Source organism: Epinephelus fuscoguttatus, linkage group LG4 (genome assembly GCF_011397635.1).
Source record: "Epinephelus fuscoguttatus linkage group LG4, E.fuscoguttatus.final_Chr_v1".
NCBI classification, from domain to species: Eukaryota; Metazoa; Chordata; class Actinopteri; order Perciformes; family Serranidae; genus Epinephelus; species Epinephelus fuscoguttatus.
In genome coordinates, this window is record NC_064755.1 from 33,785,568 (window position 1) to 33,803,748 (window position 18,181).

At 41.3% G+C, this 18,181-nt stretch overlaps 1 protein-coding gene across 6 annotated transcripts in view; it reads left to right on the plus strand.

Moving 5' to 3' along the window:
- The first annotated feature begins 932 nt into the window (after positions 1-932).
- ppip5k1b (diphosphoinositol pentakisphosphate kinase 1b) overlaps positions 933-18,181 on the plus strand; it is a 79,617-nt gene continuing 62,368 nt past the window's right edge. For 4 of the 6 annotated variants that reach the window (XM_049573324.1, XM_049573325.1, XM_049573326.1 and 1 more), the window contains exons 1-3: positions 934-1,115; positions 13,918-14,505; positions 17,155-17,350. In XM_049573324.1, the coding sequence (XP_049429281.1) occupies positions 14,329-14,505; positions 17,155-17,350 (373 nt within the window). In that variant the 5' untranslated portion in view covers positions 934-1,115; positions 13,918-14,328. Of the gene's footprint in view, positions 1,116-13,917; positions 14,506-17,154; positions 17,351-18,181 lie in introns of all 6 variants that reach the window. The other 2 variants (XR_007449110.1, XM_049573328.1) reach the window with 1 other exon arrangement.

Sequence of the window (18,181 nt, forward strand, 5' to 3'; positions counted from 1 at the left end):
ACTTTATTATGTATTATTATAGATTAAATAACCCAACAGCATATAAAGTAATTAAATGAGCTCCACCTTTAACAGCAACATTAATGCATCAATGATTATAATCCAATAATATACATTTATGTCAAATGGGACGTTCTGGATGGTTTTACTTTTGATGGTGATACTTTAATAATCAAATGAAATCAAATCAAATCAAATCAAATTTATTTATAAAGCACATTTAAAAACAACCATAGGTTGACCAAAGTGCTGTACAATAAAGGTAAAATAAATCCCATGTACACAAGTCCAAAAGTAAAGGAACAAATTGGAGAGTGAAAATACAAAGGACTAAAATTGGGGGATAAGAGTTTAAGAGCGCTCAAAGGCTTTGGAGTAAAAGTGGGTCTTAAGTCTATCCTTAAAAGTGTCCACAGATGGGGAATCCTTAATGGAAAGAGGTACTGTCATTTACTTGTAAAAGTATTGCTACAGTGTTGTGTTATCGTTGTATTGTGTCACCACAATTTATTTCACTATCTATTTATTTATTTGGCATGTGATCAGTATATTACAGTAGTCGAGGTGCAAGAATACAAAAGCATGAATAAGGTCAGGAAAAGACACAGCTGATTTGATTTTGATAATATTTCTTAGGTGGAAGTAGAAGGATTTAATGAGATTATTGACATGTACCTAACTTTCTCGCTAGTTATACTAGTTGTCAGAAGAAATGTGTCTCCAACTTCATGTCTTTAGGAGATCAGTAAATCCTCTACATGGAAATTTTGACCATGGGTGTTGCATGCCAATGTATGCCCTTGAAGCGTGCAGTACTGCAGTTCACCGCTTTGACCGCTAGATGGCAGTGATGGCGCGGCTTTCAAAAAACTAAACTTTGTGTAAAAAACAAAAACGTGAAGAAAAAAAGGAAGCTAGCAGCAGCAGCAGCAGCAGCAGCAGCTAATCACCGGCAGTGACCGGGCGTGAACTTTATCGTGCAGTTAGCTCACAACTTTACTCAAAGAGTACAAAACAGAAGCTAAACTCGGGCGGCAGCAGCTTCCCTCCACTCCGGTTCACTCAGAGGAAATAAGGAAGTGACCAGCTGACTTACTTCCAGTTGTTTTCCGCCGGTAAGTCCCGTTGTGTTTCTTTTTAACACAATGCGCTTTCTCCTCTCGGCGTGGCTCCGAGTCCGGTGATAGCGGAAAGTTGGATTTTAGCTGTCGTTGTCGGTGGAAACGGACAAAAGCAGGCAAGGATTTAAACATAGTGTAACTAAGAGTGTGTAACCGGAGTGCTGTGTGGTGGACAGGCCGACGCTCTGATTTATTCATGTGTGTTTTGTGAGGTTTATTTCCCTCACGGGAGCCGAGTGTCACTACTAAACCTCCTACCGGCTCATTCATTGTGTTTAATGTGATATGAGACGCAGGTTGTTGCTGCAAACAGGCTGCTGGACACTTGTAATGTCTGCTACTCGTATAGTGTGTTAACCACCAAGGGAGCAGGGGACTTCTTGTCAAAACTAAGCTATCAAACCTTCTGAATGTGACTGTAGAAAGTGAAACAGGTAGTGGTGACAGATTGTTTGTAGCTGCTGAGGGTGGGATTATTTGTGTCCCTCCTTCATAAACTACCACACATACTATATATTGACGGTGTAGTTTCAAGGGCTGGAACCAACATCAATAGTTTGGTCTACAAACTGAAAGAAAATAGGAAAACTACTCAATATAATACCCAGAGTCTCAAGCTGACATATTAAACTGCTTGTTTTGTCCAACCAAAAGTTCAAACCTCCCAAATTTTAAGTTTATATAAAACAAAGAAAAGCAGGAACCCCTCACAACTGAGAAACTTAAACAGAGTAATCTGAATTTTTGCCCTTAAGATGACTTCACTCATTCATTGTGTTTTAATGTGATATGAGATGCAGGTTGTTGCTCCAAACAGGCTGCTGGACACCTGTAATGAGTGCTACTTATATAGCGTATTAACCACCAAGAGAGCAGTCATACTTTCTGAATGTGAATGTGGACATATTATTGACATATTGACAAACTGTTTGTAGATGCTGAGGGTGGGATTATTTGTGCCTGTCCTTCATAAACTGCCATGCGTACTAAAAACTGATAGTGTAGTTTCAATGGCTGGAATTAACATCACTAGTTTGATCTCTGTACTGTTAGAAAATAATAAAAAAAAAAAACAAAACAACTTAATGTAATACCCCAAGTCTCAAGTTGACATCTTAAAATTGCTTGTTTTGTCCAAAAAGTTCAAAACCTCCCAAATGTTAACTTCGTATAAGACAAACAAAAGCATGGAAACCTCACAACTGAGACTTTTATGTTGTGCTAATAATATTTTATGATAAACATAAGGAGACAAACTGAATACACACTTTATATACTCAGCATAGTACTTGAATTTTAAATATTCTACATACTAGTGTTAACATTGGATCATAATGTAGCATATGTGCAAATTCGCAGTTTGCTGAGATCAACTTTAAAGCCCTCCTCAGCCCCCCAAAATGAAAAGACCCCCTCTTTTATTATCACAAGCTACTGTCGGGGTCATGAAGCTTTACCGTATTACTCTGTGCTATTACAGAAATGTAGCACTATTAGTTCCCTGAAAATCACATGGGAAACAGATCTCAGAACCACATTCATAGAAAATGAATGGACTATCATCCTACATAATACATAATTCATGTCCCATGATATTTGCACTAGGTTAATTCATACAAAGATTATCAGCACTATGTATTACACCTTCTAGACTGTATAGGGCTGAGATTAAAGGTGCCCTGACGAAAGGTACATTAATCCACGTCCTATGGGATGGCCCTAAAGTATGTGACTTTTGGACATCAGTTCATGATTGTATCTTGAAAATTATTGGTCAGTCCCTTTTTGCATTTGTCTGTTTCTTTTACAGTGCATCTTGCTGTGTAGGCCACTGTTTAATGGCGTTGAATAAGAATTGTTTTTTGGGCAAAATGCTGAGTGTGAAACGTAAGTTTATTAATGGAGTACATGGTATTGTGTAGGGGTGTAACATCGATCCACATCGATTCATTGATTAATGATCCGATTACATCGATGCAAAATGATAACATCGATCCATATCGTCATCTTAAAAATACACCTTTATTTTGAAATTCACTTAAAAATGAGAAATGTGAGACTTTAGTGAACAGGTCTATTTTTATCATTTTTTGTTACAGAAGAATACTGTTTTTCATTTAAATGCCTGATACCTGGAAGAGCTCAGAAATAAAATGGTCAAATCATATTCTAGTTGTTTTTGTGAGTTGATGTAAATGATTGTGTTAGATGGGCATATGATATCACGTCATATCGATTGCAGGCTCCTGAATTGAATCAAATCGAAATCGTATCGTGACAGACTTTGTGATATTGGCAAACATCGTATCGTCATCCAAACAAATCGATATAATATCGTATCGGGATGAAGCTGGTGATTTACACCCCTAGTATTGTGACTGATCCAGCATTTTAGGCAGTATCGGAGACATTTCTGATACTGACATCAGTATCGGACCAACTCTAGTTAGGTCCTGCTGTTATTTTGGGGAATGTATTTACTGATTTGATGTCTATTTTTCTTATAACTTCCCATTCTTAAATCTGACACAGCATGTTATGTTGTTAAAATTGTCACCTTTGTACTACATTTTTAGTATAACCTCTATCTCCTTTATACTCATGTTCATGTTCCAATCTGTCTTGTTTATCTTCTGTTTGTTGCTCCTGCACATTTGTATTATCTGCTGCTGCAGCAGCCCGTTTTCTCCTCAGGGACCCATTACAGTTTAATTTTATTGTAACCCTGAAAGCTGTATACCTTGCAAAAGTTATTCATCTGTAGCTTAGAAGCGGGAGAAAAAAGTCACAAATCTTTCTAAAAACCATAAATCATCTTGTAAACCCTACAGAGGTCTCTTCTGCTACAGTAAGAAGTGTTTGTGTTGATGAGTTAGGAATAATGGGCCTGTTTTGCAGGGCCGGCGGTACACCGGCGAGCTTATTATAGCCTCTCATTTCAGTAATGACGGCAGTTTGTATTTGCAAACAAAGCTAATTTCTCGAGTGCTCCGTGCATAATGAATTTACAAGCTTGTCGAGGCTTCTGTAACTGCTGCTTCACTGGTGGTTGTGTGCCGATAACATCACCAGCATGTTATCTGTCCCTGGGGTGAGATAGTACTGGTAATACAGTGATACTGTTTCAGGGCTGACGGTGGTGTCCAACCTCGATAACTTTGTGCACTTGAACAGGGAGTTTTATTGAATGTAATAATTAATAGTTTTGTTAATGATTTAGTTTTGAACTCTTCAGATAACATGATGCTCACTTGCTCAGCATCATCATGACCCTGATAGAAAAGAAGTAATTGTGTGCTACACAAAACGCGTCAGCTTTCACGATAATGGTCCCAATCACAAACACATCATAATGTCATTTTTCTTTCCTAGAAATGAGCGACGGTTATTAGAACAATCCAAAAAATGAGTGCTGTGAGTCACTGTGTGCTGCGATGCTTCTCATTTGGCATCTTATCAGAGAAATGATAGTGAATTGGAGCTAATGACCATCTCCTCCCTCACCGCTCATAAACACGATGCAGCCTTCCTGTGGCAGACAGTCTCAAAGGTTAACAGCCTTTCATTGGAGCTGTGTTGTTGATCTCCGGCCCCACAGTGACGACGGAGGTGACTCATCCGTGGACGAGGGCCCACAGGTGACAGCTGGGGATGTTTTTAATCAACCTCCTGATTTATTCATGGATGATAAAGTGTTTTATATTTGAGGGGAGCAATTTAACAGGCAGAGAGGAGACAGTCGCACATGATGATTTTGTCTGGTTCCTCGGTCTGTTACGTTTTTGCCTTCCCTTTCCGTCTTGTCTGCAAAAGTGAAAAAACAATTAGGTCATTTATGACTTTAACTGACCTCAAAGACATGACGACATCTCCACCGAGCCTTGAGTACAGCTTGTCGCCCTGCAGTGACACCAAATATGAAAGTCATAAAACACACTGTGTGTTGAGATACAGCTTTAATAGAATAAAATAGAATTATCACTATACGCACAGGTACAGTGAAACTTTGTTTAGCAACTCTCTGGACAATTGAAGAATTGTAAGGAGGAATTGTTTGAAATTCTTTGATATGTGTTTTATGTATATATATATTGTGATTGCAATATGAGTTGCAATTTTATTTGGAGCGGTCATTTTTGCATTTTGTTGATGACGTGATATGATTCATAGGCTGGGGGATCTCTGTAGCTTCACAATGTTTCATTTATAATGATATGTTGTGACACATTTGACCTTTTCTCCAAAAATTGCAGCACCTGCAATGTGGATATTGCACTTTGTCATACTGGGGGAGCCCTTCTGTGCAGCGTTGGCATGATCTTCCCGTGTCAGCGTGGGTTTTCTCCGGGTACTCCGGCTTCCTCCCACAGTCCAAAGACATGCAGGTCAACTTGTGACTCTAATTTAGCTGTAGGTGTGAATGTGAGCATGAATGGTTGTCTGTCTCCACGTGTCAGTCCTGTGATAGTCTGACGGCCGGTCCACGGTGTACCCCGCCTCTCGCCTGATGTCAGCTGATTAGCTCCAGCCCCCCCATGCAACCCCTAACAGGATGCAAGTCATAATTTAGATATGATAAATTGTAAAACACAGTGTATATAAGTAGAAAAAGAGTCAAGAAGTCATTAAACTGACTCGGTAATGTCAGTGCCACTACAGTATCTATCAAAAATGTGCTAACATTTGCTAACATTAGCCACCATAAGCTACTGGTCATTCCAGCCAGGGCTGCAGCAGCAAACCACCTCACTGTATTGATTTGAGAAATCAACATGTTAAATGTAAGGGGAAGACTGTGTTATTTCTTTTTTCAAAAGTTGCAGAGTGTCATTTTAAAGTGACACTCCAGCTATTTCGTAATCTCACTTCCATAAAGTTGAGTCGCAAGAGACAGCTCAACTGGTCAACACTGAAGCAACAGAGGGTGATAAATCTTTACCCCCAGTCACATAATTTGCTAGACCCTAACTTTCCTACGTTCTCCATAATGCAACTCCATACAGTCATCACTTTGTTGTAATGGAGGCTTTCTGGTAAAAGTTTAAGCTCAACCTGAGGTCACTGTGATGATCAGGGTTAGTGTCTCAGACTTGAGTGAGCTCCATGTAGACATTTTACAACTGTTTTCACAAGCTGTGTAGTATTTCTCATAATGAATAAACTGATCATGTGTTATGTCATGGAAGAGCCTCTTTAACACAAGCAGCTGCACTATAATTCCCACAATAAAACAAAAAGAAAGAAGTGTTATGATGTACATCAGAAATAATCATATCTAAGAATCAGTAAACACGATTCAGTATTTGACCAATGAGGTCTTTTGACACTTGACAGTTTGTGATAGTTGAGTCTGTGGACACATACTCAAAATACTGAGTTACCTTGCTCCCACATCAGGGCTCCGTGCTAATTTTAAATGTGGTAGATATTTTTAGTCACCTTATACGTCGAGTAATTAAGATACTATGCGTTTATACTTCAGTTTAATAATGTGAACATGACATAAAAGAATGTTTAAAAGTGTATTTACAGTAATTCAGGATTTTTTTTTTGTAGTTTGTGTTTTATCTGATACTCTTCAGAGTTCGAATCTTATCACTTAATGTGGTGGCATGGTGGTCCTGTTTCGACACTCGCGATGGGTACTCCCGTGTTTTTATGTTCTCATTTTTGCATACATGCATTCCCCATGTCAGCTGGATACTTCAGCTTCCTCCAACAGTCCAAAGACATGTAGATTAATTGATGACTCTAAATTGTCCGTAGGTGTGAGTGTGAGTGTGAATGGTTGTCTGTCGCTATAGGCCCGTGTCCACCGCAGGAACTTTGGGGTAATTTTATGGGGCTGGGGCCATTAGTGCGTGTCTCCACCTCAGGAACCACCCCCAAAGGACAGAATTCTGGAACTTTTATGGGGGCTAAACAAGTCCCTGCCTCGGAGTAGGTACTCAGAACGGCCCCGAAAAACTCCTGGGTGGGGCTTGGGGTTTACTTGGTGCTGATTGGATTTACTCAAGACGGGATGTGACGTCAACAGAAAGCGACAAAATAGCCGGCATTTTTAAAACTCAGCACGTCTTCTTCTCTCGTTCATAGCTTCCACCGCCATGTAAAAGCGAGAGACACGCCAGAAACCCAGCAACCACCTCAGCTCCTTCCATGTTGATAATTGTCTTTCTTATGTCTGCTTTCTTCTTCTTACTTCTGCTTCTTCTTCTTTGTTGTTGTTGTTCTTTGTTTGTTTCTTTGCCGCGCCTCCCCGGTCAAAATGGTCACGCAACGATTACGTCACATCCAGAGCCCGGTAACTTTACAGGAACCTTCCTCCTACTCCACCCTCTCAGTGGAGACACGGCGGTTGAGAGGGCCGAGCGAGAGGACGTTCCTGTAAAGTTTCTGCCCCCGAAATAGTACCAGGAACTGGTACTATTGGAAACGGGCCTGATGTGTTAGGCCTGTGATAGTCTGGGGACCTGTCCAGGGTGTACCCTGCTTCTCGCCCAGTGTCAGCTGGGATAGGCTCCAGCCTCCCCACAACCTCTAACAGGATAAGCAGTTATGGAAAATTAATGAATTACTACCCTCAATTCCTGGTCTACATAATACCAGTAGTGATCCCTCAAAAATGAATCCAGCAAGTCAGTGCAAGACACCAGAACAACCTCAGCTTCCTTTTCGTTTTTAATTCAAGTTTATCTGGTTCCTCATCGGTCAAAGCAATGTGCACACTCATTTGTGATGTTAACAGGTTAGTTGAACTTTTCACCCCACAGTCAAACAAATTTGCTTTGCTGTTGTCTCTAAAACGGATGTCTGTTCACACACAGGTTCACACAGCAATGAACAGTGGTGTCATGTGGAGTGCGTGGTTCCAGCTCTGACTGTAACATATTTAGATATCACTGATGCATCAAATGTAGCCTATTTATTTTGAGGATGCACGTTTGGTGTTTGCTGTCCCTCTTTTTTATATGTTGTGATTAGTGATTGCCACTAACGGGAACCAAAGCACGTATTGGTTGCCAGTTTGTCAATATGGTTGCCAATGGCGACAGGCTTTACTGTTGAGCCCTGCACTTGTTTTCATCAAAACATGTGTTTGAACACTCTCTTAATATTGTGTTTTTAGGATGTTTCTTGTTCAGCATTATTGTGCAAACTCAGAAAACCCACAAAGGAAGTACAAACATGCTGCTCAGATTCAATTTTATCAGAGGTTTAAGTATCTTTTTGATCTCTGCGATGATGGCAAGCAGTGACAAGACTCGTGTACACACCATGGACAAGAGATGATGTTAGACGAATTGATTTTCTGTGGAAAGTTTTGCTTCAGAGCACAGTATACCTGAAGGAAACTCTAGTAGCATGCAAGGTTGAATTCTCAGTGGTGTTGAGTCATGTGCGAATGAGGCCCTTCTGTCCTCAGAGCCAGGCATGACACCAGCTGAGCTCACTGCTGAAGGTTATTTTAATTAGTGAAGTCAGTTAATTCAATCTCTGGTTGGAATGAACTTATGGATGATTTGATGGTGTTTTGCATGTGTTTCTAACCGTCATGCAAATTTTTTAAACTGTGCAATGTTGGCTTATCCTTCCACAAGAGTAAAGGTCATGTCCTTGGCCCAGTAAAGGCAGAACAAACTCAAGCTCCGTGCTGCTTTCTCACAGCAGGTATAGAGTTTTATTTCTGAGTTTATCTCTGTTAGTGTTCTTTGACCCCAGCCCAGCAAGAAGGGCTTCCACTTTGTTTAGTGCGGCCTGTCATCGCCTCAGAGGTTAGTAACGATGAGTTATCTTTGGGTAACATAGTTGGGCCATGGCACCCAACACCCGTGCCTTTGCTCCACCCTTCAGTTCTTGTATCAGCCCCCCGTGCAGGAGAGGACGCTGTTATTTCGGGGTACCAAGGTTAGGCTGGGTCAGGTGTGAGATTCGGTTATATGAGCGTATGTCCTGGCAGAAAATCCAGGACATACGACAACCATGTCTCGTCTTGAGCAGCTAAGCGGTGCCAGTGAAAGAATGTGCCCTGTATGCGAGTGGAAGTGCCTTTAAATAAGTTCTTGCGAGACTGCGTGGAGCGCACAGTCGGCTTGTAGCCCGTCACTGAGAGGTGATATGATCCATCCATCTGTTTCTGGAGGCTTTTCCCCTCGAGTCAGCTGTTTGTTGTGGGTGGTGGGGTTAGGGTGGGGGTGGTGGTGTTTGAAGGGGGGATGTTAGAGGATACTGACGAGGGACACATGAACTGACTTTGGCTGTGTCTGTTTGTGGACATACCACAGTGGCAAGTTTCTTCTTCTAGCGTGGCTACATTTCACACCTTGCCTTTGGGCTTTGGCTCAGCTGCAGGGCAATGACATAACAGCTTTGTTTCTTTATTGTGTGGTATCGGGTCAGATAACCGATAAGCGGTGACTGTGCACACCCATAATACTGAAGCAGGAGGATTGCAAATGTTTGGTGACATTTGGCAAGTGTTAACTGTTGGACTTTTGGAAAGAGATGGCTAGAAAACTGCATCAGCATCTACTGTTTTGGTGAGTGTTGTGATTTTGCGGATGAGTGTTCAGTCAGGTCATCTTTTCTCTTGAAGTAGAATTGTTTAAGGAATTAAATGTTTGCACACAGGACAAATACACTTAGACCTCGTTTATACGACAACAATTTCAACTGAAAACGGTAAACTTTAGTTGCGTTTTGGCCAATCGTTTACACGACAGCAGTGTTTTGGGTGCCTGAAAATGCAACGTTTTGAAAACGGGTTCTAGGGTGCAACTTTTTGGAAACTGCAGCATTTTCGTTGTCATGTAAACTTGCAATATGCAGTTCCTCTGAAAACGGAGACTTTTCGCACATGCGCATTATGGTTCCAGTCACTAGGCATGCGGACCATCACAACAACAATGCCGAGCTCTGTTTGTGCTGCTCACCCTGTTGATTTGAAGTGAAGTGTAGATCTGTTACTGGAGCAACTCCACCTCGTCGTCCATCCAGACAAAGTTATCTGTGCATGCTTTCGCCATTGTGTCTTCTTTGTTTTGGTTTGTAATCACCGCGTTGTAGAGGAAGGCGCTTCAGCGCAGGCGCATGGTGTCATGCCGTGGTGTTGCTTTGCAAATTTACACTGCCACCCATTGGCCTGGCGTGCATACTATGGCGTTTCCAGTAGATTTGCGGTTCTGTGTGAACAGGGATTGCTTCAATAACATTGTCATATAAACACACAAGTTTTTTAAAACGTAAAGGACAGACTTTTCCGTTTTTAGAGAAACCGTTGTCGTCTAAACAGGGCCTAAGTTAGGTAGCTAAAACTAATGCAATCTAACATAACAGTCCTCCAACAATTCCTTCTTTCAGAGAGGTTACATTGTTCAGTTTTTGTTTTAACTGTTTTAGAGAGAAGTAACCTTTACCTGACAACTGAAATCATGCCCATACACCTTACCTGACAAACGTGTATGGGCATGATTTCAGTTGTCAGGTAACGTTGCTACAACCTGTTACTAACCTAACCTGTTACACTGAGCGATAGGCCTACACTAGAAGGATGCAGTCGAAAACATAGCTAGATTATCATACCCTGTGTGTAACTAATTATGTGCCTTACCCTTATTGATCCTGTAGTTGATCCCAGAGTCTAGGAGCAGGAGCACGGATGCAAGATACATCCATGAGCAGGAGTCACCATGGATGCAGGGGTCACTTGCAGGTGCCAGATGGGAGCTTCTCGCGAGATTTTGAAGTATCTCGTCTCCTCATTAAGGAAAAAAATTGCCCCGAAAAACAGAAAAAAATTACTCAGAAAAACAGGGCTTTTTTATTTGTCAAGTGAATGCAATACGCTTCCGTAGATTATAATTGAAATTGGAAGAAGTAGAAGTATGCATTCAAAGTATGACATGCAGTCAATGTGTAGCAAATTAGCAAATGCACACTATATGATAACAGTCACTTTTCATGCCACAGTAACCTTTAAAAATTGATATAATGCTGCAACCCTAATTGCATATACTGAGACGTGTTTAAGGGTGGCATGGTGATACGGTGATTAGCACCGTCACTTCACAGCAACAGAGTTCCTGGTTTGAACCCACGGTGGGGGAGCCCTTCTGTGTGGAGTTTGTATGTTTTCAACGGGTTCTCCTGGTGCTCTGGCTTCCTCCCACAGTCCCAAGACATGCAAGTGAGGTTAATTGATGGCTCTATATTACCCGTAGGTGTGAGTGTGAGCATGAATGCTTGTCTATTTCTACAGTATGTGTCAACCCTGTGATAGTCTGGCGACCTGTCCAGGGTGTACCCTGCCTCTCACCTAATGTCAGCTGGGATAGGCTGCAGCAGCATTATTATTTTGTCCACCTCATAAATATAATTGAGGCAAGACTAAATATCAGAAACACCTCAATACAGCACCCAAAACTACATCCTCCAAAATTACTACAAAGTTGAAACAATGACTCTCTAAAACAAAAAACAAACTTTATGACCTCATGAATGTTGGATTTATTTTATAGCTATTTTTAGACTGCCTTAGTTTTAGCAAGATGTACCTAATAAACTGGCAACTGAGTATAGCCGAAGTTATTGTTCCAAAGATTGAATTTTCTGATGTGCCAATTCTGCTTTTTTTTAATTCTGCTTCTGGAGTTTGAATATAGTAGTATGCATCAAATGCATTGTATGATACCTTACTGACTGGCTATAGTACTGGGTGTAGTAGCTGTACAGTCCAGCACTACCAGGCATTCAAGCTATAATACACCAAACACAGTTCTTCTACTGGTTGGGAACTGTAAAGCCAAATTAAAAGGACGGGCAGAAACTCCAGTGTTTTTATGTAAGACTATCATCACAGTAAACTTTTACAACAAACCAGAGCTCTCTGTGTTCCACTTCCCACAATACCTCTGTATAAAACTCTCAACAAGTGGAAATTCAAAAACAGTTGCAGAAACACTTGGTGTTGCATCAGTTTATTGTGAAGCTGGCTGATGAGCAACAGCCACAAACTGTAAGAACAGCTATCTAACCCAGACGGAGGGAGGTGTAATAATACATTTAAATAATACATTTAAAATAATATCACGTTGTAGGCGATGTGTTTATGCACATTTTACTGTACACGCACTTCCACATTTTACTCTGCATCTTTATTTTTAACTGAGCCATTATGCTGTTCTAAACTTTATATCTATTAAAATGCTTGTGTTTAACCCTAATCCATCAAAAGAGAGGAAAAATGAGCATTTGACTGCAAAATCATCCTTGAAAAACTGAGTTTGAAAGTATGCAGTAAATCTAGTGTATGTATGTTTACAGCCTGTGGTTTGTGACTTTAAGGCCACAGAGTTGAATCTTGTACAGTTTGAGAAAAACTGTGCAGGGAAAATTAATGAATGAATGAGCAGCTCTTGATTTGATATTGATGTTTCAGATTAGACAAAGTAAACACATTAAAGTGTAAAAAATGTAGTTGTAATTTCATAATTATGATAAAATTGAAATCAAGACTGGATTCATCAGGAGTGTTTCATAAGTAGCTTCCTCTGAAAAGTGAAATGCAAACCCAGAGTAATGTGACCCACCTTAATGTACATACAGGACACAATAGAGAGACAGTCTGGCCCCTGTTGTCACGGCAACAACAAACAGCAGCAGGCTTACATGGAATAGACGATGATGTTGTTGTGTATAACAAAAGTGTTCAGTGGGCTGGGATGTGTTAGTGATGAGTGATACTCAGCTGCCTAAACCTAAACTTTTTTTTGCCTGTGTTTCTTCATGTATCAGTTTGTCTCCTTATTTAGAGACAATTTAGATGCTTTTGCAGGTCTGTGAATGCAGCACAGGAAGACCTCTTCATGAGTTCTTTTTGCCTCAACAGCAGTTTGTGGAGTTTTGAGTCAAAGGTTGGATTATAATCAGTTGATCTGATAGAGTTGATCAGATAATTGAGGGGAGCAGCTGTTTGTGAGAGAGAGCAAACTTCAGACTGAGCACAATGAATGGTTCAGTTTTATTTTCTCTACGTCTGCTGTTCTGTCTGTTCCCAGAGTACGCTCTTTGCTATGAGAGATTGGAGCAATGAATAACCGAATAGCATATATATTCCAACAGCCCAGCCCCACAGATAGGAAGTCAAAATGTGGCGGCAGATATTATAATCATGCTGGGCTGCCACTAATAAACTAATGTGTGGGAAACCCTGTCTGTAATGCTGATTAACCCTGAGAAGTTTCATCAAAAGGGGCCCTAAATTTCACGTCAAAGAAATGTAGTGTTTAGGACTTTCCTTCCTGGATCCTCGACATATATTCACTACATTTTTCAAACCAAGTGCATTTTGAACTTATCTTTTGTGGTTATCTATTGATGCAAATACCAAGCATGTCTGTAACAACTATTTCACTCTGGATTAATAAACGTGTGACCTGCCATCATCCATAAATATTTCAATGGCATACCAGAAATTCTTTCTTGTGAAAATATTGGTTCATATATTAAGTAACATTTTTCTTGGGTGTTGCAATAACCTACTTTCCTTTCGAATCAATGAAGTTTTCTCCTATTGTGTGTCTGATGTTACAGCACTGACATTTATTTCACAAACAGTGGATGAAGCAACACTGCAGAAACTAGTCCTGTGGTTATTCAGATGCAGCATGTTTATTGACGTTCCCTTGCACAGCTTAACTTGCTTGTCAACTTTTGCTTGTTTGTGTAAACAGTTTTCACCTAAAAGAATAGTTTGAACTAGTTGCTCAACCAGTTTCACCTTTCTTTTTATTCCTAGGGCAAGAGAAATGGTGCACAGATGCTGACCGTGGAGTTTCCTGCGTGAAGAAGCGTCTCCACACTGGGTCATGTTGTCTCTCAGAGCCAGACCTCCTCTGTCCTGACACAGGGAGTTTTACAACCAGGATCTCGACTTTCTACCTCAGCACCACGTGGAGTCCACTCCCTCTGTTCTACCTCTTAGGACATCCACTGCTCTTTTTCTACCTCAACACACACTGTACGTGCACAGACACACGTAGGTGTTATCAGCCAGCTCAGAAACACCAACAGACTCTTCACTTTATCAGCAGGCTCTCAGGTGTCAGTCATCTAGTGACGGTGTAACACAGTGTCTTCCTGCTCTGCTGACATAATCACTAGCTGGGGAGGAGCCAAACAAAGCAGCCATGTTTCAAAGGAGTTTGTGATGTACCGGACCTGCGACGGACCAAGACCAGGGGACGGACAGGGGCGGAGTGACAGAGACGTTCCTCGGTTTGTGATTGGCTGTGGGGATGACAAGTATGACATGGGCCAAATGGAGGCAGGCATGAGGAATGAGATGTGTCGAGAAGAAGAAATGGAGGACTATGAGGATGAGTCGGTGAGTGACAGGTGTTAATTCAGGTGAACAAACAGCTGCTGTGTAAGGTGTGCCTCGTAAAGAAAGACATAAAATCTAGTTCCACTTAAGAATTAAAGTCTATACATGGTATGAATAATGGCTTAATAATCTAACTGTGAAGTTACAATGAAAACAGAGTTAATTCTGGAACAGAATGCCCAAGCTTTGGTCATTTCTGGGCAGTGGGACATCAACAAGAAATTTAAGAGTTTTAGAGTTTTTTTATGGAGTGGAAAAAGAAATGGAGACGGAAATACACAAAGGCTGGCGTGAGAACGAGAGCAGATAAACAGCTTTAAGGCATCTGGTCTGTTGTTTAGTCCTGTAGCTATAAAAGGACTTTATGGTAGTGCTGTGTTAGTTGCTTGCTTGCATGCTATGATTTCCTCTCTTTGTCTCGGTGTTTGTCTCAGTGTTTTACCAGCTGAAGTTCTTATCTGAGTTACACTGAGTGAACAGGTAGCAGTTAAGTCCAATCTTTAGCAGTATCTTCAACCACTGTGGCACAGAAACAAAGACTCTCTTACTTAGTAAGGTAAGAATCAGTACACAGAAAAACAACTCAGTGTCATGCTGTCTCAGCTGTCTATGCATGTGTAAAAGTTTTAGCCAGCTGATAAAATGATAGCCTTTACAAGTTTGTAGCAACAGTGACATTTGCAGGTTTCAGTTAATGAAACGGCAATCTGATAATAAAAGAATCTGTGAAGAATTTGTGTAGCACAGCTGAAATTGGACTGAGGAAAGGCCATGCTGTCGGTGTTTCCTCTTTACAGTTAAGATATTTCACTCAGCTTGGCAGGCTCAGCTCTACATTGTTTTATCAGTCAAAACCAGTGACTCTTATCTGTAGGGCTGTGGCCAACTGATGGGCCTCGGACTCCCATCTAGTGGGCTGTGAAGGTACTACCGATTTGTAAGATTAAATCAGAAATGAAATATTTTGGTAATTTACAAAGCTAGTTATTTTTATATAAAAATACATAAATAGAAAACAATCCTTGCATAATTTCAAGGATCACTGGCGAGAGGCGAACATGTTTTGCCTCTGTTAGCTAGCTAACATAAGCCCTTTATAAGTAGGAATTGTGCAAATTTGCAGGAAAGCCCAATCAGTCTTCTTTCAGCATTGGCAGTATAAAAACAAAATCGGGGAGTGCGGCAAAATGCTGCCTACCTACTTTTGTTCATACAGAATGCGCCTTTTTCGGGGCAATGGGGGGTGTGAGCAAGTAACAAAACGTCTAGCTTAGCATGTGACGTAAACAGTGACGTACTCCGAGGGAAGCCATGGCTGGTCAGTCCTTCGGCGATTCTCGCGTAAGTCAGCCCGTTCTTCACCGTTCCCGTCATTTGACGGTTAATGGCCTCTTTGTTTGCGAGGGCAAGGAGGGTGCGCAATTCTTTGTCTCCCCAGTTGCTCATCTTTACTGTGGTGTCTGTCAGGTTTGTGTTTCCCTCTTGCTACTAGCTGCTCATTCCTGCTATCAGCTGTTTCCTGTTAGTCCACCGCCAGTGGCTCGCAAGTGCGGCGTCATCAACAGCTCCTCCCACAAGTCATCAACAGCCCCTCCCGTGGCGGATGGGCACCTCGTTCTTTTTAAACCAAGGTTCTGCCAATATGTCTACCCTACGAGGCGGAAAATTGGGCACCTTGGATCAACTCGCCAATCCGGCTCTGTGTGTCTAAACGCTCACAGCTTGCCGGCAAAACGGCCCAACATTCGCCAAAAATCTGTCAGTGTAAAAGGGGCTATTGCCTCAGATGCGGTGACACAAAATGGATCCGTTTTTAAAACAGAAAAGTGATGTGGGAAACAACCCTGGGGTGGTAAAAGTATTCATCATGTGTTGGGAAGCCAAAAAAATATTTTCTAAAGAATAGAGACAGGCCTAAGGCACAACAGGAAGTCACTACAGCTGTCAGTGGCATAATGCATACTTAAAGCCCATTTTTTTCTCCTTTTTTTGTCACGTTATGTTGTTTTTAAATCACTTATTTGGGAGGATAGTCCTTAGACTTTTTTAACAATTAAAAGAGGGCCTTACAAAAAGGTTGAAAACCAATGCTTTATGCCAGTGGTTCCCAACTGGTGGTTCGCGGTTTAAAAGTGGGTCGTGGGTCCACTCTGAATGGACCACAAGTGACCTGCAAATGTGTCAAGTTTGTAAAAAACACACTTTATTTTTAAGTACAGTGAATTTTCAGCACAGAGCTTTTATTTTGAAGTGCTGTTTCCTGCTGTAGACTGAGTGACTAACAGACAGCTACTTGACAGAGACAGCAAACTAGCTCAAAGACATGTCCATACGCAAACATGACACCCAATATATTAAACCGTGTGGACCTTGAACTAATGACAGAGGAGAAATCTGGACCCTGTGGCTGGACCAGTTGGGAACCACTGGTCTAAACTGTACTTAGCATTCAACTCAAAGCATGTTATCATGTCGTTACCATGCATGTACTTATATTAGCATATTCAGATGTCTACAGTTTGATTATTACATGGGTGTTACCAACTGTTGATGTTAACCACACTCACAGGAACAGTCCTGCTGTCTTTACATTCCCTATTACGCGCTGTTACAATGGTCCATTTTGGTCTTCCTCGTCCTCTCCTCCAGCCACCAGAGCGACAGATTGTGGTCGGCATATGTGCCATGATGAAGAAGTCCAAATCCAAGCCCATGACTCAGATCCTGGAGCGCCTTTGTAAGTTTGACTACATCAACGTTGTCATCTTTCCAGAGGAGGTGATCCTGGAGGAACCTGTGGAGAAATGGCCCCTCTGCGACTGCCTCATTTCCTTCCACTCCAAAGGTAAAAAAAAAATTACAAACAATTTAAAAACATCCTGTTGCATGAGGAGAAACAGTTACAGAGAGGTGGAAGGGAAATGGTCCAGGGGGTTGTGAGAATTTTTGTTGCCCCACCGGCAACACCAGCGTAAACTGGTATAATTGTTTGTGTACTCGAACGTGTATAGAGTCAGTCATGTCACGTCGTGATATTGCTTTTAGCTGTTCACATGTACCCTTGTTCTCTTGCAGTTGCATTATGTTTTGCCATAAATAACAAAAATGCCTCAAAGGGATAGTTTGGATTTTTGAAGTGGGGTTTTTATGTTGTAACGATGCGTAGTCATTGTATTACATACAGAGGACGTTGGTCAGCACGACCCCAGTTTGGAGAAGCAGACGAGCTTGACACGGAAACTGAACAATGTACTGCTGTGGATAGGGGTCAGCAGCAAAATGTGTTTTAGTGACCCCAAAAAATCAACATCAGTATAAGTGTACAATATATTGAGAGTATTGTCAGCACTTAACCTTTCTGTCACACAGCACATTTCAACAGGGAACCCGGTTTCAGTTCCCGATCTATGCTCTCGTCAAAGCCACCAGACTCCATTGACAAAAACAGTAATTTTAGTTGGCTGAACACAGGAGCTGTTGGTCTACCGCTACCTTGATCAGTTAGTTAGTTTGTGTTATTGTGGGACTTTGATGAATCCGAATTAATCCTTTAAAATGCCAAAGTCACACTATAGCACAAACAGAATAACTGATCAAGGCAGCAGTAGACCAGCGGCTCCTGTGTTGAGCGACATTAAATCACTGTTTTTCTCAATGCAATCGGGTGGATTTGAGG